Consider the following 24,687-nt stretch of genomic DNA (forward strand, 5'->3'; position numbering starts at 1 on the left):
CAATTGTTCCACCATGGTGTGGTGTGTTGATAGAGGGGTGTTGTATAGGAATTCTGAACATGTACATGATTGTTTTGTAAGTTCATGCCTGTATAATAAAAACATATTTTAAAAAATAATAATAGGGTTGGTTGGGGTAAAAATAAACCAAGTATAAGATATGGACTACACTAGTTATCAGCAAGATTTTGACAATATTCTTTCATAATTTGTAACAAATGTCTCACAACAATGCAAGGTGTTGGTGGTGGATTGACGTATGGGGCCCCTGTATGATGTTACGTAAGTTTGCTTTCTAAGTTCACAAATTTTACTGCACGCTTACCGTTTAGGTATATTCACATATAAATGATATAATTATAATAATAGGGTGTGTTGGGGGGAAAATACACCAAATATATGATACTTTGGTTAGTAGCAATATTTTGAGGATGTTCTTTAATCATTAGTTAAAAATGTTTCACAACAATGCAAGGTATTGGTGGTAGAGTGAAGTATGAGAGCCCTGTATGAATGATATGCTTCAATAAATTTTAAAAAAAAAAAAAAAAAAAGCAACCACATGAGCTCTTTCTTTGCTTTCTTTCTGCCTGGACTGGCCTGCAAGCATACCTGGGACCCACAATCTGTTATTTTCTACCATTTCTTTCTTTTTTTTTTTTTTTAAGATTTATTTTTTTATTTATTTAATTCCCCACCCCTTCCCCCGGTTGTCTGTTTTCTGTGTCTTTTTGCTGCGTCTTGTTTCTTTGTCCGCTTCTGTTGTCGTCAGCGGCACGGGAAGTGTGGGCGGCGCCATTCCTCGGCAGGCTGCTCCCTCCTTCGCGCTGGGCGGCTCTCCTTATGGGTGCACTCCTTGCGCGTGGAGCTCCCCTACGAGGGGCACACCCCTGTGTGGCACGGCACTCCTTGCGCGCATCAGCACTGCGCATGGGCCAGCTCCACACGGCACTCCTTGCGCGCATCAGCACTGAGCATGAACCGCAGGCCTCCCATGTGGTAGACGGACGCCCTAACCACTGGGCCAAAGTCCGTTTCCCTCTACCATTTCTATTCTCTTCTCTTCTCTCAGTTCCTTAATAAAGTACTGGCCTAACTGAACTGGCATGTTCTTTAAATTTTTTTTTAAGATTTATTTCTCCTCCTCTCCCATCCCCCCCATCATCTGCTCTCTGTGTCCATTTGCTGTGTGTTCTTCTGTGTCTGCTTGTATTTTCAATTAAGCGGCTCTGGGAACCAATCCTGGGACCTTCCGGAGTGGGACAGAGGCAATTACTCTCTTGTGCCACCTCAACTCCCTGTTTTGCTATGTCTTCTTATTTTCTCTCCTCTGTGTCTCTTGGTGCGTCATCTTGTTGCACCAGTTCTCTGCATCAGCCGGCAATCTTGTACGGGGCAGCATTCCCATACAGGGCGGCACCCTGCATGGAATGGCATTCCCACATGGGCCGGCACTCCGCGTAGGCCTGCCTGCCCTCACCAGGAGGCCCTGAGCATTGAACCCTGGACTTCCTATATGGTAGATGGGAGCCCAATTAGTTGAGCCACATCTGTTTCCCTATTCTTAAATTCTTTTATGTAACACAGTCAAGGACTTAGAGGACATCCAGCAACATCTAATGCACTTGCCTAAATTGTATGCTTACCAAGAATCCGTTATTTCTTCCCCCAACTACCTTATGAAAATCATTCTGATTGAGTAATTTATTTACAATCAGATAGCATTGAAATATGACTATGTAGACAGTGACTGCTTCTATGAAAACTAAAGTAAATGCTTTAGATAAGTCTTTATCAAATCAGGTGTGGAAGAAACAATTATTAAAGATTAGGGGAAAAATCATAAAAATCTAAAATGATTCTTTAATCAGATTGTTTTATAAATGTCCTTCATTTTATTCCACTTTAAAGAATATAATTGAAGATCATAGATAGTAAATTTGGTTTATACTAGAAAGATACTAGGGAATTCCAATCAACAGACCACTAGTCATAGAAAAAGGCTTTTACGGTATAACGAAAAACCTGGCTTGTCTTTGTCTCCTGTTCCTGGCGAGGCAACCTCTTTGTAATTTCCAGAGATAGGAGTATTTTTGTTATTTGTGAAGGGCCAAGGAAAGTATCTGATAATTCACATGCTAGAGTTCTGAGGTGAAGCCTGGGATGTGAAAACACAGGAGAATAACACTGACGGATAGAGACATTTCCTTAGATACAGAAGAAACTCTGGGAAGAGACACAGAGCCGTATGCCTGATAGTCTACAGCTGGCCTTGTGGAGAGAGCACAGGAGCTGAGCCTAGAGAGAAACCGAGCCCTGGGAAGAGAGGAAGCCAAGAAGCTTGAACTCTTGGCAGATGTCAGCAGCCATCTTGCCCCAACATGTGGCAATAGGCTTTGGTGAGGGAAGTAACTTATGCTTTATGGCCTGGCAACTGTAAACTTCTACCCCAAATAAATATCCTTTATAAAAGGCAAAAAAAAAAAAAAAAATTTTTTTTTTCACATGCTAAAGAGATAGCAGGCCATATGATTAGAGAGTTGGGGCTTTGGGTCTAGTCAAGTCAACTGGACCTCCCAGACCTCCTGGAAGGGAGGGGGACTGCTGACTGAGTTCAACCATGTGGGAATTGATTCCACCCATCACGCCTATGTGATGAAACTCCATATAAACTTAGGACACTTGAAGCTCAGGCACAATTCCATGACTGAGAATACATATCTCTGCTGTACAAAGAGGGAGGCGGGTTCTGACTCTAGGTGGAGAAGACAGGAAGGTCTGTCTTCATCCAATGCATCTCATCTTTTGGCTTCTTATTTGCAGCCTTTTACCATAATTAAACTATAATCTTAAGTATAGCACTTTCAGTGAGTTCTGTGAATTGTTCTAGTAAATTACTGAACCCAAAGGGGGGTGGGAACTCCCAAATTTGTAGTGGGTTGGTCAAAAGTGTGGGTGGCCTAAGCCTTGAACATGTGCCTGGTGCCTGAAGGGGGAATTCTGCAGAGGATTGCCCTTACCAAGTGGAGTCTAGACTAACTCTAAATAGTTACAGTCAGAACTGAATTGAATTGAGTTACTGTAATATTTGCAGTTGCTGTTGGAAATGACAGAAGTTCTGATACATTAGTAACCTTATATCAAGATTAGTAAATAAATGCACTTTTATTAACATTTAAAATATTTTAAAAATTGTTTCCAACTTTTTAATTTATGATTCCCTCAGTAATTGACCAAAGTCCTACTATGAGACCCATGATGAATTTTATAGCAGTGCTTTTGGGGAAAAAAAAACAAAAAAAAACCCTGGAAACTACTTAGTCAAACACTGGAGATTAAGAATAGAAACATGTAAGCATGTTTTTAAAATCAAGTTGAGTAAAATAATAACAATCACAAATAATTGACTATAAGTATGTATAAACTATGTCGATAAAGATTAGAAGACAAGAGAAATTAAAATAGTTGCTATGTGAATTTGATGACATTAAAAATTAAATATGTGGTATCACATTTTCTAAGTTTTTAAAGTCATTTTGATATAATTTTCTTTAAACAACCACCTACCATAGGGTGTTTTAAATGTGATTCACTTTACAAAAACAGATCACACGCATAGTAATATGTAAGTTATTTATGTTAACACTGCTAAGATACCTTCTGTTACCCCTCCTAACTGATAGAATGGCTACTGGATTTCACCGTTTCTGAACTGGCAACTCTACCTCTTGCTGAGGTAGAATGGCAGCAGATAAATGAGAACGACCTCTAAGGCTGTAGAAGTTTATGGATAAAACCATTTAGGAAAATGATGACGTTGCTTAATATTTTGTGAAGACAACTGCAGTAACTATTTTAAATTCAGTTTGGCAAACTATTTAAAGGACAGAGACAACTTCACAGCACAAAGAATAATGGAACCCCCAAATCAAAAACTCTCCATCTGATACATAAATTGTGTAAATCTAGTATCCCTATATTAATTTAAAGAACTTAATTTATTGTAAATTTAATAAAAATAAGTATGCAATTCTAATACAAGCCTTGTTATGTGTGAAATCTCTAAAGATACGGATTTCTATTTATTGATATGCATATAGCACATTTTTATCTAAAACAATGGCAATACCAAGCTTTTAAAAAGCATTAGAGTAGTAGCTTTGCCCCCCTCAATTAATGGTGGAGTACGCATCACCATCCCAAAGTTCTAAGGATTGAGAAACGAACTGTGGACTTAAATAAATTTGTCAGTATTCTACAACAGACTTATTTTGATTCTAGCAATGGAAGAAATACCATTGTTGTGAAGGTAGTGACCCATGGATGTTCTGGGAAAGGGAGAGGGAAAAACAGGTGTAATGGGGGGCATTTCAGAACTTGGGAATCACCTGAATGACATTACAATGACAAATACAGGCCATTATACATATGGCCATAACCTACAGAGTCGAATAGGAGAAAGTATAAACTACAATGTACCATTGACCATGAGGTGCAGAGGTGCCCAAAGATGTACTTACCAAATGCAATGGATGTGTCATGATGATGGGAACAAGTATTGCTGGGGGGGGGAGAGGTGGGGTGGGGGGGTGGGGTTGAATGGGACCTCATATATATATTTTTAATGTAATAGTATTACAAAGTCAATAAAAAAAAATTTGTGGCAAATGAACCACACCAAAAAATAAAAAAATAAAAAAATAAATAAACTACAATGTAAACTATAATCCACGCTTAGTGGCAATGCTCCAAAACGTGTTTATCAATTGTAATGAATGTACCACACTGATGAAAGTTGTTGCTAACATGAGAAATGTGGGAGGTGTAGAGAGTGGGATATATGGGAAAAAGTATCTTTTTTTTAAAAAAAGTAGCTGCTTCTGTAAACTGGATCTGAGGAGGGAAGGGATGGAATAAAAGGTGATTTTCATAAGCCTATTATTATTTGATTTTATAACCACAGATATGTTACTTAGATACAAATTAAAATATACTTTCATATATGAAGTCCTTACTACTATTTAATATCACTATAATAAGCCAAAGATAATACCTTGGGGTGAGGAAACCTGTTGCTCTTGCAGCTTCTCCTGAGAGAGGAGTCCCAAGTAGCTGAGAACAACATACTTTGTTTCATAGTGAAATCCTAGAGGCACAGCAGTAGAGGACGCCATTGAGTTGGCTGGCAAAGCTCCAAAGAAGTCTATTTACAGAAGTGTAATACCTAAAAACATAAAAGTATTTTTTCAGTTTAACTTTTATTACATGCCAGCACATTTTCCCATTGACCCAAATTATTCAACTAGATACCAAAACAAATGCTTCTCAGATTTTCTTCACAGTAATCTTTAAAAAAAAAAAAGTAACTGTTTACTTACAAGTGGGAACTTACCTATTCAGATTTCAGATCAAAAGCAAATTTCCCCTTGTACTATCTCTTTCTGGTTCCTCTATTATCACCTACGTGGTGAAAATATTAGCCACCTTCCTTTCCCCTCTGCCCTCCCCACCTGGTTTATGGTATATGTTCTTATTTCTCTTAGTATTAAAACCTAAATTTTAACTAGGCCCACAGTCACATGGCTTCAGACTACATTTCCCAGTCTCCTTTGCAGCTTAATGTGCTATATGATTAGTCTGAGAATTGGAGGAATGTGAACAGAAAAAAATATGTGCAGCTTGTGGGTCTCTCCTGAAAGGCTTTCTGTTTCCTCCTTTCTGTGGTTTGGAATGTGGACATGGCAGGGACCTAGCTTTGGGCATGCAAACAAGGATACCACACCAGGGGACGGTAAAACAACAAAAAGAACCTAGGTCCCTCATGACCATAATGGAACAAAGCTGCCCTGTCACTCACCTCGGACTAAATGAGCCACTTTCTTCTGAAATCCATTAGGTACCCTAACTTTTACCCTAATCAACACAACCTAGAACTCTTAATTTCTTCCCATGAACTTAGCCTATTTTTTACCTACCTCCCTATAAAATGTCTCATCCCACTCTTAAGAATTTTCTAAGTAACTGTTTCCCTTTTTAAAACAATAAACAAAATAGACAGCTTAAAGGTCTCAAGAAATATCCTGGGAAACGGACTTTGGCCCAGTGGTCAGGGCATCCGTCTACCACATGGGAGGCCCGCGGTTCAAACCCCGGGCCTCCTTGACCCGTGTGGAGCTGGCCCATGCACAGTGCTGATGCGCGCAAGGAGTGCCGTGCCACGCAAGGGTGTCCCCCGCGGAGTGCGCCCGTGAGGAGAGCCGCCCAGCGTGAAAGAAAGTGCAGCCTGCCGAGGAATGGCGCCGCCCACACTTCCCGTGCCGCTGACGACAACAGAAGCGGACAAAGAAACAAGACGCAGCAAATAGACACCAAGAACAGACAACCAGGGGAGGGGGGGAAATTAAATAAATAAATAAATCTTTAAAAAAAAAAATCTTTTAAAAAAAATCATGCCATTTCTTAGTTTAAAAAAAAAAAAGAAATATCCTGTAAAAAGAACAGGTTCAGATAACTCATGATGGAAATAAAAGATAGGCAATGTTGGCAAAATCAAAGATTCATAATAAGCAAACTAAGACAAATGTCCTGGAATGGCAAACAAGAAAAACATATATCTAGAATTTGAAATACACAAAATAAAAGAGTGGCTGTATAAAAAGATAAAAGAAACAATAACATGAAAATCTGCTTACAGTGGTTTTTTGTGTGTGTGGTTTTTTTTAATGTATTCATGGTTGTTACTAATATCACTGTTTTTTCAGGCTTAAGATTTTAAAGTCTCTATTGCTTCCATCTTCAGGGAGCAAGGCTATCAAATGGAATCAAAAGATCCACTAATCTGGGAAGCAGACATGGCTCAACTGATAGAGCATCCGCCTACCATACGGGATGTCCAGGGTTCAAACCCAGGACCTCCCAGCCCATGTGGTGAGCTGGCCCATTCGCAGTGCTCCCACACTCAAGGAGTGCTGTGCCATGCAGGGGTGTCCCGAGCATAGGGGAGCCCCATGCACAAGAAGTGCACCCTGCATTGAGCCGCCCCGCGTGAAAAAAGCGCAGCCAGCCTAGGAGTGGTGCCACACACAAGGAGAGCTGACAAAGCAAGATGACGCAACAAAATGAGACACAGATTCCCAGTGCCGCTGACAGGAATATAAGTGGACAGAGAAGAATACACAGTGAATGGACACAGAGAGCAGACAACTGGGGGTGGGGAGGAAAGGGAGAGAAATAAATAATAAATCTTAAAAAAAAAAAAAAGATCCAGTAATCAAAGAGTAGGCCTATAAACAGTTTGTTCAACTTTAAAAGTTCCCATAAACTTCAAAAAGGGACTTTGAAATTATTTACATACTCTGTACGTCCAAAGAAAGGGAAAAGCATTTCAGCCTATTTGACAGGAATGGAAATCGCACCCAGTATTCTTACAGGTGTTTGATTCCCGAAAAACTCAGAATATTTGATCATTCTTTTATATTGTTATCATTTAATAGTGGAAACATGGTATTTCAAATTTACAGATAACAAAAGAGAAACCCATTGAAGTAAAATAATGCCTGGTCATATTCTATCTCACAAAACCAAATCCCATAGTCTTTTTTTTTTTTAACCTTTAGCATTAAAGGTTTTATTTAGTTTATATCAGTGAGACCATATAATATTTATCTTTTCGTGTCTGGCTTATTTCATTCAGCATAATATCCCCATGGTTCCTCCACGTTGTCATGTGCTTTCCCTGACTGATTTCTTCTTAAAGCTGAATAATATTCCATCGTATGACTATATCACATGTTGTTTATCCATTATCAGTTGATAGACACTTAGGTTGTTTCCATCTTTTAACAATTGTGAATAATGCCATTATGAACAAATACTGGTTTGCATCCCTGCTTTCAGTTCTACTGATTATATATCCAATAGCAGGATTGCCAGATCATATAGCAGGTCTATATTTAGTTTCCTGAGGATGTGCCCACTTGTCTTCCACAAAGGCCTCCTCATTTCACACTAATAACAACAGTGAAGGAGTATTCCTATTTCTCCACACCCTCGTCAGCAGTGGTAATTTTCTGCTTTTTTTTAAATAGCCATTCTGAATGGTATGATATGATATCTCATTGAAGTTTTGATCTGCATTTCCCTAGTAGCTAATGATGTTGAACATTTTTTTAAGTGTCTTTTGGCCATTTTAATTACTACTTTGGAAAAATGTCTATTCAATTCTTTTGCCCATTTTTTAATTGGGTTGCCTGTCATTTTGTCGTTAAGTTGTGTGATTTCTTTACATAAATAAAAGCCACCCAAATAGGACAGAAAGAAGAAAAACTTTCAATACTTGCTGATGATTCTATACTTAGAAAATTCTGAAAAATCCAAAACAAAACTATTAGAACTTATAGACGATTTCAGCAAATTGACAGAATACAAGATTAATATGCAAAAGTCAATAGTGTTTAGGGGGAAACGGACTTTGGCCCATTGGTTAGGGGGTCCGTCTACCATATGGGAGGTCCGTGGTTCAAACCCCGGGCCTCCTTGACCCGTGTGGAGCTGGCCATGCGCAGTGCTGATGCACGCAAGGAGTGCCGTGCCACGCAAGGGTGTCCCCCGCGTGGGGGAGCCCCACGCGCAAGGAGTGCGCCCGTGAGGAGAGCCGCCCAGCGTGAAAAGAAAGAGCAGCCTGCCCAGGAATGGCGCCGCCCACACTTCCCGTGCCGCTGACAACAACAGAAGCGGACAAAGAAACAAGACGCAGCAAATAGACACCAAGAACAGACAACCAGGGGAGGGGGGGGAATTAAATAAATAAATAAATCTTTAAAAAAAAAAAAAATAGTGTTTAGGGAAGATGTGGCTCAAGCGATTAGGCTCCTGTCTACCATTTGGGAGGCCTCAGGTTTGGTTACCCGGGCCTTCGGATGAAGGCAAGCTGGCCTGCACCACCATGGAGAGCTGAGAGCAGACAGCGAGCCCAAACAACAAGGGGGGTGGGAATAAAGAAAGAAAGTAAAATAAATCTTAAAAAAAAAAAATCAAGTGTTTCTATACAATAGTAATGAGCAATCTGAGAATCAGAAAAAAAATTCCATTTACAGTAGCAACTAAGAATCAAATATTTAGGAATAAATGTTACTATGGACACAAAGGACCTATACTTAGAAAACTCAGAAAACTACAAAACATTGCAAAAAAAACACAAAAAATAATCTAAATAAATAGAAGAATATTCTGTGTTCATGGGTTGGAAGACTAAATATCATTAAGAAGTCAATTCTACCGAAACTGGTCTACAGACTTAACCCAATTTCTTCTTCAAGGAGAATCCTCTAATGTGTAAATCTTGGTGGAAAATAGAATCTACCTCCCCCTCTTATTACAAGAGCTGAAGTGGGCTAGACTTTCCTCTCCTGTTCCCTGACCCTAGAGACGTGTAAACTAGGCTCAGCCAAACTGGAAGTTCCCACCTACATTTTGGAAGCTGGAGTGACATTTAAAGATAATTCATGGAGGAGGTAGTAAGAGTTCAGCAGAAGCAGTGTTGAGAATCCATCAGCAATGCCCTAACTATTCTATTCCTGTGACCTGACTGTGCCTGTGACTTCACAGCCTAGTCTTCCTTGGTTCCAGCCTGTTTTCCAAGCATGATTCTCCAGTTTTCCCACCCATGCTGTTAGCTAGAGTCAGTTTGTGGTACTTACAATCAAAACCTAACTAGTACAAGGACAAAGACAAGAACATAATTTTCTTAAAACTTATAAGGCAATTCCCTATCAATTATTAACACACTACTTTTATGTGATGTTTACATAGACTAGAAAAATTTTCTAATTCTGACAGTTTCACATTTAGACCTAACAGTATAATTACATCAACTAAAATAGAAGACAACGTCTTCTGATAATTTTTTGTATTCACTCAGCACACATTTATCTCTTCAGCTACAAGCCACTCTATAAGCATTAGATACAAAGATAAATGTGATAAATTACTTGTCCTCTGGAGTTTCAAGTGAGTAAAGGGAAACAAAAACATATAAACAAATAAGAACAATCAAGTTCTATGAGACAACTCAGTATCCATCAAAGAGGGAGAGGAGGAACACAAAAGAGGTGACAGTCAATTCTCTCTCAGGAAGGAAAAGAGGAAACAGAAATCAGAAAAGGCTTTATAAAGTAAACTCAGGTTTATAAAGTAAATACTGAGTCAATCTTGGAAGATGAGTAGGTGCTCACTTATTGCAACAGCTGGGAAATGGGGCAAGAAAGAATTTTAGACATAAAGACAATTAAGAAAAGGCACAGAAGCATTTTGAAACAGCTGGAGCAGTACAAAAACAGAGGCATTTGGCAAGCCTAGATCATAAAAATAAGGGGGATTAGGCACTCAGCAAGAACAAGCAGAGGTCAGCATTTAGTGTGTTTTATATACTACAGCATGCTAGGGAGTTTGAGATTTATTCCACAGGCCAGGATTATTTTAACCATACCCATGAGTAGGCATCTATGAACCCCCCAAAACTGAGGGCAAATTCTATGTGCATGAGCATTTTTTCTGGAGACAGTAACTCCATTCAGAACACTGGAAAAATCTGAATAAGAGCTAGATGAGGGTCTGAACTAGAGCAGGAACAATGTGAAGGAGACGGGGAATGGATAGGAAAAACGGGAATGGATAGGAAAAACGTTCAGTGGAGAGTCAAGGAATTGTTAGATAACTCATTGAGAGACTAATGTAGGCCATTGTACGGGAAGTGGTGTTACATTTCTCAAACCAGATAACACAAGAAGAGTTTTTTTTGGAGGAAAGGATATGGCATTCACTTTGGGTGATAATGAATTTTAAAGTACCTATAAGTCGTCCAGGTTGGACTACCATCTCACACCATACACAAAAATGAACTCAAAATAGATCAAGGACCTAAACAAAAAAGCTAAAAGCATAAAACTCTTAAAAGAAAACAGGAATAAATCTTCATGGCTTGAATATTTGGCAATGGATTCTTAACTATGACACCAAAAGCACAAGCAACAGAAGAAAAAGTAAATAAAGTGGACTTCATCAAAATAAAAACTTGCACATCAAAGGAAAGTAAAAAAGACAACTTATAGAATGGGAGAAAATAGTTACAAATTATGTATCTGATAAGGGTCTATTCTCTAGTACATATAAAAACTCCTGTAACTCAACAACAAAAAGACAGACAATCCCATATATAAATGGACCAAGACATTTCTTCAAAGAAGATATACAAATGGCCAATAAGCACATGAAAAGATGCTCGCACCATTAGCCATTAGGCAAACGCAAATGAAAACCACAATTAGATAGCACTTCACACCTACTAACTCTAATGGCTATATTTGAAAAACAGAAAATAACAAGAAGTAAGGATGCAAATAAATAGGAACCCTTGTACACTGCTGATGGAAATCTAAAATGGTATAGCTGCTGCGGAAGACAGTTTGGGGGTTCCTCTAAAGTCGAACACAGAATTATCATAAGACCCAGCAATTCTACGCCTAGGTTTATACCCGAAAGAATTTAAAACAAGTACTCAAACTTGTACAGAGATGTACACTCATGTTCACAGCAGCATTATTCACAATAGGTAAAAGGTGGAAGTAACCCAAGTGTCACCCAACACATGAATGGACAGACAAAATATGATATATGCATACAATGAAATATTATTCAGCCATAAAAAGGAAGAGTCCTGATACATGGTACAACATGGACAAACCTTGAAACATTATACTAAGTAAAATAAGATCAGACACTACAAAAAAAAACAATTATATGATTCTACTTATTTGAGGTATCTGGAATAGACAATTCAGAGGCAGAAAGTAGATTAGTGATTACCAAGGGCTAGGAGGAGGAGGGAATGGGGAATATTGCTTAATGGGTACAGAGTTTCTGTTTGGGGTTTCAAAAAAGTTTTAGAAATGAACAGTAATGACAGTTGCAAAACACTGTGAATGTAACTAATGTCACTGAATTATATGCTTAAAAATGATTAAAATGGTATATTTTGTTACATATATTTTTAGTGAATAATTTTTTTTTAAGCAGTAACATATCAAGAACAAAAATAAAGTCAACTGAATTGAAGTGAGCTTTACTCTATTCATTCAAAGAAACACCTTAGTATGAAGGGAAGAATGTTAATACTCAGTGGAGGAGAAGCCAATAAAGAAATAGAAATACATTTTCTAAAAAAGAGGAAAAAAAAAGAAATATAAATACAAAGAGGAAGGGATAAATTATGGAGCAAAGTCTTGAAAGGGGGAGAACAGATTAAATTAGTAACAGTTAACGGCTTTAAGAAGTCTCAGTATTTGTTGATAACAGGAATAAAGAAGTCCTCATATTTTAGATAATGCTTACATATAAAAATTGATATTCTCTAACTTGTATTTAAATTTCTTGAATTTACCAAAAATTCATATCCCTGAAGACACTTTTAGCCATTCATTCCCTCCATCCAGATGCCACATAGACCACCAACTTTCCAAATTTGATTCTTAGTCTAATGTTCTTCAAATTTCCTTACAAAGCCCAACTGCCTAATTACAAATATAAGCTTAATCATGGATTTCATGCTTTTTCATCTTCCACATTCACCATCCCATTTGCAAAACAGTCCTTAGTTCTAGTATAAATGTTAATAGCCATTTATTTTATTATTTATTGTAATATATTCAATCATTTCTCAATTATACACACTAATGGAGATGATGATAATGCATACTCAAATCGTTTAAGATTTTAAATACATGTCTGGGACTTTAAATGAGTATTTGGCATTCTAGTTATAAACAAATCAGACCCAAATATATTGGGCCTGCAGTATAAAATATCCATCCAGTTCTAATTTAGCTTGAACTTTCAGCTATATGGCAAAGCAGCAGCTCATTCTGGCCTGTGGTTAGGTGTTATAGACAGGTCCCAGGACCATGTAATTTGCTTGCATTAAATTATAGGACACAGGCATTGAGAATATGCCAAACATGAACCCATAGCACTACTATCTTATCATGTAGTAGCAGGGTATTCTGGGAAGAGAGGGCCTTCATTTCCTTGACAACATTCTACAGTGCCTAATCAGCATACTGCATAATGGGATTTTGTGTTTCTAAAAAATACTAAAAATAAATTACATCTTCATTACACCTCTATTTCCAAAGCACTTTTCCCTATGTTTTCACAGGAATCCTCTGTGCTAGAAGAAAAGGTCCAAGTCTCAATTTTATAGATAGAAAAACATGAGTAGACAATTTATTTGCCCAAAATCCTAACTAATCAACAGTGCAATGTTGGTTAGCAACAACCTCTTCATTTTCTCTCAGCCCTTAACTGCATTCATTCAATATGTTTACTGCATGCCTGGCAGAGTGCTACCAAAGAGGAACACAAAGGTAAAAACTAAACTTGCTTCCTTTTCTGTAAACTTAAAAGTGCTCTAAAAAATAATATATTTTTTTAAAGAACACTAATAATAGGAAGACACAAAAGAAAAATAAAGCGATTCCCTAATATCAGAGACCCAGAGAATAGAAAGAAGCAAATTTGTCAATTTTGAGACTGGAGCTGGATTGGGGGAGTGGGGGGGAGAGACTGGATGGAAGATAAATGATAAATGTGGTCCATTCCAATATGGACTCACCAACACAGGGAAAATATATTTCATACCCATAAGACAGATATTCTAAGCTTCTTTGTACAAGATGAAAGGGACACAGTCACTTTTACTCTTTAAACTATACCTAATATAATTTTTAGAAATCAAATTAGGTAGAAGTGTTCCTGACATCAAGAATTGTTTAAATATGTGAATGACCTTAAATATACTAGCTCAAATCTTTTCATAATTCTAAAGATTTCTTTCTGAATACATTTCTTTCCCTGCCACACACCTTTAGTTTGTTCCTCTATTAAGTTGCACAGCTGTCAGTCAGATGAACAGCCTGTGGAAGCTTAGGTAACTTAATTCTGCGTTTAGAGATCAATTTGGTGGCATCTCTGAAACCAGCAGCAAATAAAACATCCACGATCCTTCAGTAACAAATGTAGTATATACACTCTTAAAATAAATGCTTTGCTTTTTTAAAAAAACAGGTTTCTATTGTGTACACCAGTGCAAATTCCAGGATATGAGAACTGATAGCACTGCAGGAGTTAAGCACATTTTATAAACTATAACCAGAAGGTGTGCGGCAGCTACAAGATTCTACAAAAAAGTCTAATGAAAAACAAATCTTGAGCAACACCAGAGCCTTTTATACTTGTTTCCCAAACTTGTTTGATCATAATCACCTAGGACGCTTGTTAAAACAGAAATTGCTAGAACCCACTTCAGACTAATTTAGAATATCATACCTACAATGGATCCCTTAATCCCACAGAACTGTAACAGAAACACCTCATAATTTAATGTTTTTTAATTACATATTTTTAGCAGCTCATTATTTTTCTTTCCACTGAAGTAAAATTACAATGTACTAAGACTATCACTCTAGTAAAATATTGAACTCGTCTATAATCCCAGTTAATAGAGAGAATAAAATTCCACAGATAACTCAATCACAAATCAAAACTCCAGAACTTTAAACATTAACAAGCAACATTTCTTGGCTACCAGATCTCTAGTCTCAAGGCTCACTCATGGTTACAGTAGCAAATAGGTTCAAAATTTCCACAAATTAACATAAAATTCAATAACTGTATTTTCCAATCCATGTTTTATTAGTTCCCATAGAATTTTAGAACTTTCTCCAAAAGAACTAAAATTAAATGCTAATAAACACTGTGAAATTGAAAAAAAAGTCACCCCATCCAACTGAGAAATAAACTGAGCAAGATGTCATTTGTAAAACTCAGCAGATACTAACCTCTTCCAGTCAAAACATGCCTAAATGAAACACTCTAGTTCAATCTTGTGTTAAGAGCTGCTTAAAAATACTCGCCGCTGGCAATCACAGATAATTTACTTACAGAATGCCTCCCCTCACCTTTTCCCAACAAACATACATGTAAAATCTGACTTTTGCAGTAAGTTAATTAGGCTTATTCAGTTAACTTTGTTGCTCTCCTAGGTACATTTCCCAGAGAAATTAAAACACAAGTGAATGTTCATAGCAGCAGTATTCATCATGGCCAAATAGGAGAAATAACCTGAAGAAAAATGTGATTTATCAATGTAAAGGAATATTATTTGGCCACAAAAACAAATGAAGTACTGATTAATGTAACAACATGGATGAATCCTGAAAACATCTGTGCTAAATAAAAGAAGCCAGTCACAAAGGACCACAAATATTGTATATCCATTTATATGGAATCTCCAGAATAGGCAAATCCATAGACAAAACACAGATTTGTGGTTGTCTGGGAAGTGGGGAGGGGAGTGTACAGCAGGAATGGGGATAAGTACAGGGTTTCTTTTTGGGGTGATGAAAATGTCCTAAAATTAATTGTGGTGATGGCTGCACAACTCTGAATATACTAAAGACCACTGGATTGGTGGATTGTATGGTATATTAATTATATTTCAAAAAAGCTGTTAAATGATAATCAGTTACTTTGAAAACACAACTCTCCCCAAACTCTGTAATACATATTAAATGAGAACTCTTTTATTTTAAGTAAGATACAAAGCAAAATCAATACTGAAAAAAATGATCAAAAATCACAAGGGGGAACAGATGTGGCTCATACAGTTGGGCACCTGCCTCCCACAAGAGGTTCCAGGTCTGGTTCCAGTGCCTCCTAAAGATGAGCAGACACAACAAGGGAGCCATCTGGTGGGGGGGGGGGGGGAGCCAAAAAAGAGCCGCCTCTTTAACAATAATAATAACAAAAACCACAATGGTGGGGGAAGCTAGGTGGGGGAGCTGATGTGGCTCAGTGGTTAAGCGCCAGATTCCCACATAGATGGTCCGGGGTTCAATCCCTAAAAAACAAAACAAAACAAAACAAAAAACCACAAGTACTGGTAATGATTGCTTAAAAATTTACTAAGTCTAAAGTATTTTCTAAGAAAACAGTTTTAAAACAATGATTACTGTTGTTACAAATCACTTGTCCTAAGCTCACATTTGTAATTAGGCAGTTGGGCCTTATAAGAAATTTTTTAAAAATTTATTAACTGATATGCTAGTAAGCACCGCATTTCTTTACAAAACCGGTTGAAATCAATCTTACACATCTTTCAAATGAATTCAACAATTGGGGTATATTCCTCTATAAAAAAATAAGTCATTTGAAAAAAAGACTCAAAATCATCCTTGAACATTAGGAATAAAGAGTATTATCAAAACTTTAACTATTATCAAATATATTCATATGGCTTAAATATTTTCAATTAGCAGGTTCAAATGCGCAGGCTACATTTATCCAATCGTGTATGTTAAGTATAAGCAGTTGATCACAAACACTTGCTTTCGAGGGTGGGGGGTGAGAATCCAAGCAGCAGCAGAAAGGGTGTGGCAACTCATTCAAGGTCACACAACAAGTCAGGACAGAGACCAACATTCCAGTTTATACCAAATCTCTAGAGGAAATCCTGACAGTTTTGCAAAACTGTTTATTTTGATTTACACCAAAAGGGGTCTGTCAGCACTCTTAGAAACTTCTAAATAGAGACAGTGAGATAGCTATTTTGGATAAACAAACACTTGTGCGGGGGAGTGGTTAAGAGCTAAACAAAGCTACTATCAGTCAAAAGCATGTGAACAACTGGCCAGACCGTCCTAGGTTAAAACCCCAACTCGAAAAGCCTAGGAGTCCTCCGTCAGGGTCGGTTGTGAAAAAAAAACTTGGGGTCTCCTTATCCTTATCCTGGGTAAAAAGGCAGGTTTATAAAAAAAATTTTTTTTAAAAGAATGGTATCAGAAGAGCAGTGAATTAAGGATAAGAAATCCAGTATTTCTAACAATCTGTAAGAATCGACTAGGACTGACAAGAGATGATCTATAATCATTATATGTGAAGAGATTTAAAACCTTTTCCTATGCCAAAAAGAAGTTCACGTTCCCCAGTCTGGTCTTAAAAATGGAACCGGGTTTTCCATGTGAAGATACTTGTGAAGAAGAGTGTTGTAGAGAACCGGTCGAGTTCCTCCTACGCCTCAGGGAAAAGCTCCGCTCAACAAGCGTCGGCGGGGGACTACACTGGACAGGTCCAGATAAAATGAAATGGACCCCTTAGTCTCGTGAACCCTCGAGCGAAGGGGTATGGGTGCACGCATGCACACACTAACACAAACTCTCACCCGTCGCCGGGACCACCGGGAAGCCGGTGGGTCGGCACAGTTTCTGGACACCTTCCTACTCAGGTAAAAACGTCCTCCTCACCCAGCTCTGCCTGCCCGGAACCCCACTCCCCTCACCTGGCCCTGGCCCCTGCCCCAGAAGAGATGAAAGATGCGGCGGCAGCTGCAGTGGCTTCCGACAGGGCGCCCCAGCGGTAGTGGCTGCTTCAACCCGCGGCCCTAATCTACCGCCGCCGCCATGATGGAACGTGAGATCATACGTAGCGAGCTTGCGTCACCGCCGGCGTCTGGGCGAGCCGGGTACGCAGAGGAGCGCGGGAAGGGAGCGGTTCCGTTCTCCCGAGCGGAAGGACGGACCACGGAAGCTTGGAGGTCTCTTCGCGCAGACGTGACCCGGAAGAACAGACCCCTCCTAGCGTGCTCTTCTAAAGAGTTACTCATTTCTATGGTCCCTGGGGTTGCGGCGGCTCTCTATCCCTAAGTCATTTCCGGTCACGGAGGACTCGGGGAAAGTGGAGTGAATCTGCTGACCAGCCAGTACCTGTGTGGGAGGGAGGCTGGCGATTCCGAGGAAAGAATATTGCTGAGCTCACAGAATATGTTCAATTCGAGTGTGTGCAGGCGAGCTGGTTAGATAGAGAGAAGCACGAGAGTTGTGGGGTACCTGCCCATTTGTTGGGAAAGATAGCCCTCGAAGGTTGGGAAACGGTTCTAGGAGGTATGGGGGTAACGTAGGATAGAGAGGGCGTTCGAGGCAAAGGGGCGTCCTGGGCAGAGGCACACTGGCGATAAAGCAATCTTTAGTAATTATCCATTTTGAATAGACTGTTAGAGAAGAGAGGAAGTTGCGGCTGGAATGGGATCTTGTGTTCCCAGCGTCTAAGGACTGCGTGGAATATTCGTGTTCAGTGGATGTTTGTTCATTTGAATCGAAGCGTCCTTTGCGAAATTAATTTAAGGTACTAGGCTAGAGGGTTTAATATGTAAACCATGCTTTAGGAAGTCTGATTGCCCGCGGACTACAAGGGAAGAATTGAAAGAAGGAGAGAGTTGAAGATAAGGAGTTGGAAGGATGTTATAAGGAGTCAGAAGTGATAAAGGCCTGGTTGGGAGTGACTGCTTATGAGTACATTACTGTTTAGAGTGATGAATTGTCTTAAAATTGATTGTGGTGATCCTTAACACAACCCTGTGAATTGACCAAAAGTAGTTGGTGAATTGTATGGTATATGAGTTATATCTCAATAAACTATATTAAAAAGAACTCGTTAAACCCTGAACCGAATGGGAGGTGGTGGAAAAGAAGGTGGAGCTGGTGTCATCATTGGAAACTATCATTGGAGAAATAGAAATGGTGTTGTCAGTTAACGAAGGTTTGTCAAGGTTAGGCTTGTGAGCTAAGGATATTAACAGTTCAATAATATCCAATATCCGCCCGATATTGAAATTTCCTCATTTGTCCAAGTAGTGGCTTTAGAGTTTTGTTTTTCAACCATGATCTAATCATAGGTTATGCATTTCATTTGGCTGTTACATCGCCTTAGTCTTTTTATTTTGATGACTGACTTTTTAAAGTGTCCAGTTGTAAATAATTGATTAGATTGAAATTTAACATTTTGGAAAAGATACTTCATAGGTGATACTGTGTACTTCAGATTGCAACCTGTAGGAGCACTTAATGTCTTGAATCCCATTATTAGTGATGCTAAATCTGATCCTACTCCCAAATAACCTTTAACATAATACTTAAAAAAATTTTTGTATCAGTGTAACATATATACAACTCAATTTTCCATTTTAACTACTTTGAGGAGTACACCTCAGTGATAGTAGTTACCATCACCATTACCCGTACTTTTCATCACAAACTATATGCAAAGTTACAACTCCTCATTCCCCTCTCCACACCACTTTCATCCCCAGTAACCTGTGATCTACTTTCGGTTGCCATTAATTTCCTTATCCAGATATTTCATAAAAGTGAGATCATTCAATCAACAATGTCTTTAAAGTTTATGCATGTTATAGCAGGTATCAAAACATCATTTCCTTTTTACATTACATTTGTACCTTCCCAGCCCCAGACTAGGAATCAGACATTTCTCCATGGGGCTCTGGTTCCTTTCAGAGGGAAATCATGTTTAGAAACCAAGATTTGGATGTCAGTTATCCTCATTCCTAACCAGATGTCCTTATTTGTAGGCTCTTTCAATGGCTAGACCTGGTAAGATTTTTCTTTTTTAGGAGGTACTGGGGATTGAACCTGGGACCTCATACATGTGAAGCATGAGCTCCAAAATATTCTATATCTTGATTGGAGTGCTAATCTCACAGGTGCATACATTCATCAAAACTCATTGAATTGCACTCCTGCAGTCTTTAGTTCATTTTATGTAAATTTTACCCCAAGAAAAAACTTTTTGAAAGTTACATGAAATAATTCCTTTTTCTGTGTAGTTATGTTACCAAATTGATAAAATGGTTAGGTTCGCTTCTTTTGATTGCTTTCAGTTTTAGGGTTTGCTTTTTCCCCTTTATTTTATTGTTTGAATGTATAAAACGGATATGCCATAAAGATAGACATATAGGTCAATGGAAAGGAATAGAAACTCCAGAAATAACCCTTACATTTATAGTTAATTTTTTTTTTGAGGTGCCAGTGCTCCACCACTGAGCCACATCGGCTCCCCTGAGTTGTTTTTCCATTTGTTTGCTTGTTTTTTGTTGTTGTTGTTGAAATAGAGGCTGAGGTAAAAGGGTGGTCAGGAAAAGCTGCCTCTGAGGAGGGGATACTTCAAGTTAAGGCCTAAAGAATGGAAGCAGATATGGCTCAACTGATAGAATTGTCCGTCTACCATATGGAGCATATGAAGGGTCCAGGGTTCGCTCTCTAAGGCCTCCTGACCCGTATGGTAAGGTGGCCCACGCGCAGTGCTGGTATGCACAAGGCCTGCCGTGCCACATAGGGGTGCCCATGCACAAGGAGTGCGCCCCGTAAGGAGAGCCGCCCTGCCTGAAAAAAGTACAGTCTGCCCAGAAGTGGCACCGCACACACAGAGAGCTGATGCAGCAAGAATGAAAAAGGCTAGTAAGATGGTGAATAGACGGATCTGGAACCTGGCAGAAAGTCCATGTGGACATCAGTAACCCCCAAGATTCTGCTATCCAGAACAAAGACTTCTTCCGGGGAGCAAGGAAAAGCCCCGGATGTTCCCTAAGCACTTTATCATTGGGTTTGATGGGTGGGGTAATCAGTCTAAACAACAAGCAGCTACAAAGATCTCCCCTGCCTTTAGCCAAGGGGTGGAATAATTAACAGTTTAAAAGCCAGGCACAGGCCTGAGTGCGTGTTCTCTGCTCTCTTGCCTCTGGGCCCATCCCTACCCTCTGCGGCATTGCCGTCCCTGCCCTCTGCATGCCGCTCTCACCATTTTTCCTCTGCCATGTGACCACGCAAGTAAACCTGGGGGTTTATAATCTACAATGGGGAACTGTAGCTTGTAAATCAGCCCTCTTCATCCCTTTCCTCTCTCTGCTTGGGACCCCTGCTCTGTTATTTTCCCCCATTTCTCTTCCCTCCCTACCTGAATAAATTACTGGCCTACCTCACCCTGTGTGCTCTTGAAATTCATTTCTGCAGCATAGCCAAGAACCTAGATAAAATCTGGTAACAAGATGATGCAACCAAAAAGAGACGCAGTTTCCCAGTGCCGCTGGATAATGCAAGTGGATGCAGAAGAACACAGTGAATGGACACGGAGCAGACAACGGCGGGGGGGGGGGGGGCGGGGGGGGGGGAGTGGTGGAGGGAAGTGGGGGGGGACGGGGGGGGGAGTGGTGGAGGAAAGTGGGGGGGAGGGCAAAATAAATGAAATCTTAAGAAAAAAAGGCCTTAATGAAAATAAGCCAAGGGGAAAGTGTAGCAAGGAGCTTTTCAGGCAAAAAGCTTGGGGTTTTTGAGGAACTGGAAGGAAACTAGTCTACCTTTGAGGTAGTGAGCAAAGAGAAGTGGCATGAGTCAAGTAGGCAGGCTCTGATCAGACAGCACTCACATAGGCCATGGTTTAGGGGTTCTCTAGTAAGTGGAAGCTACTAGGTTATAAATAGGTTATAGTGGCATGAAGCCATCTAGGTTTTAAGTCTCTGCTGTGTGGAAAATTGGTTAGAAAAGAGCAAAAGTACAGCCTCTTGAGTTGAGTGCCATTACTTTCTGCTACCATTTGTTTTTGAAATTGATATTTCAAACAATCCACCAGTGAGATGATTTACAGTTATTTCCAGTCTCCCTTCATGTACTCCCTGTAGGGAGCCACCAACTGTGAGGTCTGTTTACAGCCTCCAACAACATGGCTGATTTCATAACTACCACAGCCCTGCCCCGCCATTTCCTACTTCTTCCTCTTTGTTTCTTTGTTCTCCCCTTCCCACCACAACTCTGGTGACCACAGCAATACGCATGTGCAAGGTGCGAAACTCCGCAGACCCGGCACGAACTTTCAGCCAATCCCCTCCTTGTACATCTGCCACCCACAGGACCAGCCTATCACCTATGGACACGTTCCCTTCCCTCAGTATAAATTCCCATGTTCTACCCCCAATAAACGAGGCTTGATCAGAATCCTGTCTTTCCTCCATTCTTTCTCGTCTCCTGCCCCCCACTTCTTCCCACAGGCCCCTGGAATCCACCCCCGCCGGTTCGGGACAACTCCCTAGCAAACAAATTAAAGAGTCTGCTTATCTATACTTCTGAGTCAATGCTCATTAAACCAGAGAGTGAATCCTCAGTGACAGAGTAGATGAGACAATAATTAAGGTATGCCAAAACCATCTCTTTGTGACTTTATCTGACAGTCATCTAAGCCAGTGATTGAACCTGAACAAGGGGTGAGAAAAATTGCTATAAGAGACATTAGTGGGACACATGGCAAATTTTGACTATGGATTAGATAAAACTCTGGAATGTTTAAAGACCCATGATGTCTGTCTGCAATTTATTTTTAAGTGGTTCAGCAAAAGTAACATTAATAGTATGTGTGCATGTGTGTGCCTAGAAAGAAAGTGATAAAACTGTACCAAAATGTTAACTGGTGAATCTAGGTGAAGGGAATTCATTGCTTTACTCTCATAACTTATTATTGCATTTGAAATTTCTTCAAAATAAAAACGTGTGTACTCTTTGACTCATAAAGTCTACTCCTGGGAGTCTACCAAGTTTTCAAAAGTTTTCATCTTTATGGTTTGGGGAAAAAAATTGCAACTTGAAATAAAAATCCAATAAAAAAGAATGCAACCAAGTGTGGGGGAATTTCTGCCTGTATTAGTCAGCCAAAGGGGTGCTGATGCAAAATACCAGAAGCCTGTTGGCTTTTATGATGAGTATTTATTTGGGGTAGGAGCTTAGGGATACCAGGCCATAAAGCATAAGTTACTTCCCTCACCAAAATCTGCTTTCACGTATTGCAACAAGATGGCTGCCAATGCCTGTGACTGTTCAGGCTTCCTGGGTTGCTCCCTTCCAGGGTCTTGCTTCTCTCTGGGTTCAGGGTTCTCTCTTCCTGGGGCTTGCTTCTCTGTGAGCTTGCTTCCTGGGTCTCCAGCTTAAGGCTTCAGCATCAAACTCCAACATTAAAACTCCAAATCAAAAACCCTCAACTTAGTTCTTTGCCATGTTTTTTTATCTGTGAGTCCCCACCCACCAAGGGGTGGGACTCAACGCCCTAATGACATGGCCCAATCAAAGCTCCAATCATAACTCAATCATGCCCAGGTACAGCCCAGATCACAAACATAATCCAACATCTATTTTTGGAATTTATAACCATATCGAACTGCTACCCTGCCTTCATTTTTTGAATAAGTAGGTCCTAAGAATGATGTTGAAAAATCATTCAACATAGTCTTGTGCTGATAAATTCCAAATAAGTTATGTGGATACTTCAGCATAAAGGTAGTGGAGCATATCTCCCCACATCATAAGTGTGGACACCACATAGTGATTTCTTTCCAAAGAGTACAGTAAGGAAGGGGGCGGGGAATAACTTTACAGTGTGAAATCTGACAAGTACTGCTTCAGCCAGGTGATCAAGGTCAACATTAACAGTCAAAAATTATGTTGAGGGGAAACGGACTTGGCCCAGTGGTTAGGGCGTCCGTCCACCGCATGGGAGTCCACGGTTCAAACCCCGGGCCTCCTTGGCCCGTGTGGAGCTGGCCCATGTGCAGTGCTGATGCGCGCAAAGAGTGCCGTGCCATGCAGGGGTGTCCCCCGCGTGGGTGAGCCCCACGCGCAAGGAGTTCCGGGGAGCCGCCCAGCGCGAGGGAGGGTGCAGCCTGCCCAGGAATGGCGCCGCCCACACTTCCCCTGCCGCTGATGACAACGGAGGTGGACAAAAGAAACAAGACGCAGCGAATGGATACAGAGAGCAGACAACCGGGGGAGGGGGGGAATTAAATAAATAAATCTTTAAAAAAAAAACCAACAAAAAAAAAAATTAAAAAAAAAAAAAACTATGTTGAGGGAAACGGACTTGGCCCAGTGGCTAGGGCGTCTGCCTACCAAATGAGAAGTCCTTGGTTCAAACCCCGGGCTTCCTTGACCCGTGTGCAGCTGGCCCATGCGCAGTGCTGATGCGCACAAGGAGTGCTGTGCCGTGCAGAGGTGTCCCCCGTGTAGGGGAGCCCAATGTGCAAGGATTGCGGCCCGTAAGGAGAGCTGCCCAGCGTGAAAGAAAGTGCAGCCTGCCCAGGAATGGTGCTGCACACACAGAGAGCTGACACAACAAGATGACACAACAAAAATAAACACAGATTCCCGTGCTGCTGACAAAACAGAAGCGGACAAAAAGAACTACATGCAACAAGTGGACACAGAGAACAGACAACTGGGGGGGGAGGAAGGGGAGAGAAATAAATAAAAATAAATCTTTAATAAAAAAAAAATTATGTTGAGGGAAGCAAATGTGGCTCAAGAGATAAGGCCCTTTGCCTACCATATGGGAGGACCCGGGTTCGATTCATGAAGCCTCCTGGTGACAAAGAAGAGGAATCATGCATGTGCGGTGAGCCAATGCCCGTATGCCGAGCCAAGTGCCCACGCAAGTGAGTCACACAGCAAGATGATGACACAACAAAAGAGAGATGAAGGGGAGAGTCAAGTTGAAGTGCAGCAGAAACCAGGAACGGAGGTGGCACAATTGACAGGGAACCTCTCTCCACATCAGAGTTCCCCGGGATCAAATCCTGGTGAACCCTAGAAGAGAAAGATGAGAAGAGAAGACAAAAGAGAAATAGATACAGAAGATCACACAGCAAATGGACTCAGCAAAAACAGCTGGGTGGGGGGAGGGAGGAAAAAATGTTGATAGCATGTCGGTTTGATATGATGTGATGAAAACGGCACCTTTCATCTGTGATCT

The 24,687-nt window shown here is 40.2% G+C and overlaps 1 protein-coding gene across 1 annotated transcript in view; it reads right to left on the reverse strand.

Moving 5' to 3' along the window:
- BCL2L13 (BCL2 like 13) overlaps positions 1-17,655 on the reverse strand; it is a 123,848-nt gene extending 106,193 nt beyond the window's left edge. The window contains exons 1-2 of the mRNA XM_004456769.4: positions 17,390-17,655; positions 5,054-5,224 (exon numbers count right to left, since the gene is read on the reverse strand). Of these exons, the coding sequence (XP_004456826.1) occupies positions 5,054-5,174 (121 nt within the window). The 5' untranslated portion in view covers positions 5,175-5,224; positions 17,390-17,655. The remainder of the gene's footprint in view (positions 1-5,053; positions 5,225-17,389) is intronic.
- Between the last annotated feature and the right edge of the window lie 7,032 nt (positions 17,656-24,687).

The sequence above is a fragment of the Dasypus novemcinctus genome, chromosome 20 (genome assembly GCF_030445035.2).
Source record: "Dasypus novemcinctus isolate mDasNov1 chromosome 20, mDasNov1.1.hap2, whole genome shotgun sequence".
In the NCBI taxonomy this organism is placed as follows: Eukaryota; Metazoa; Chordata; class Mammalia; order Cingulata; family Dasypodidae; genus Dasypus; species Dasypus novemcinctus.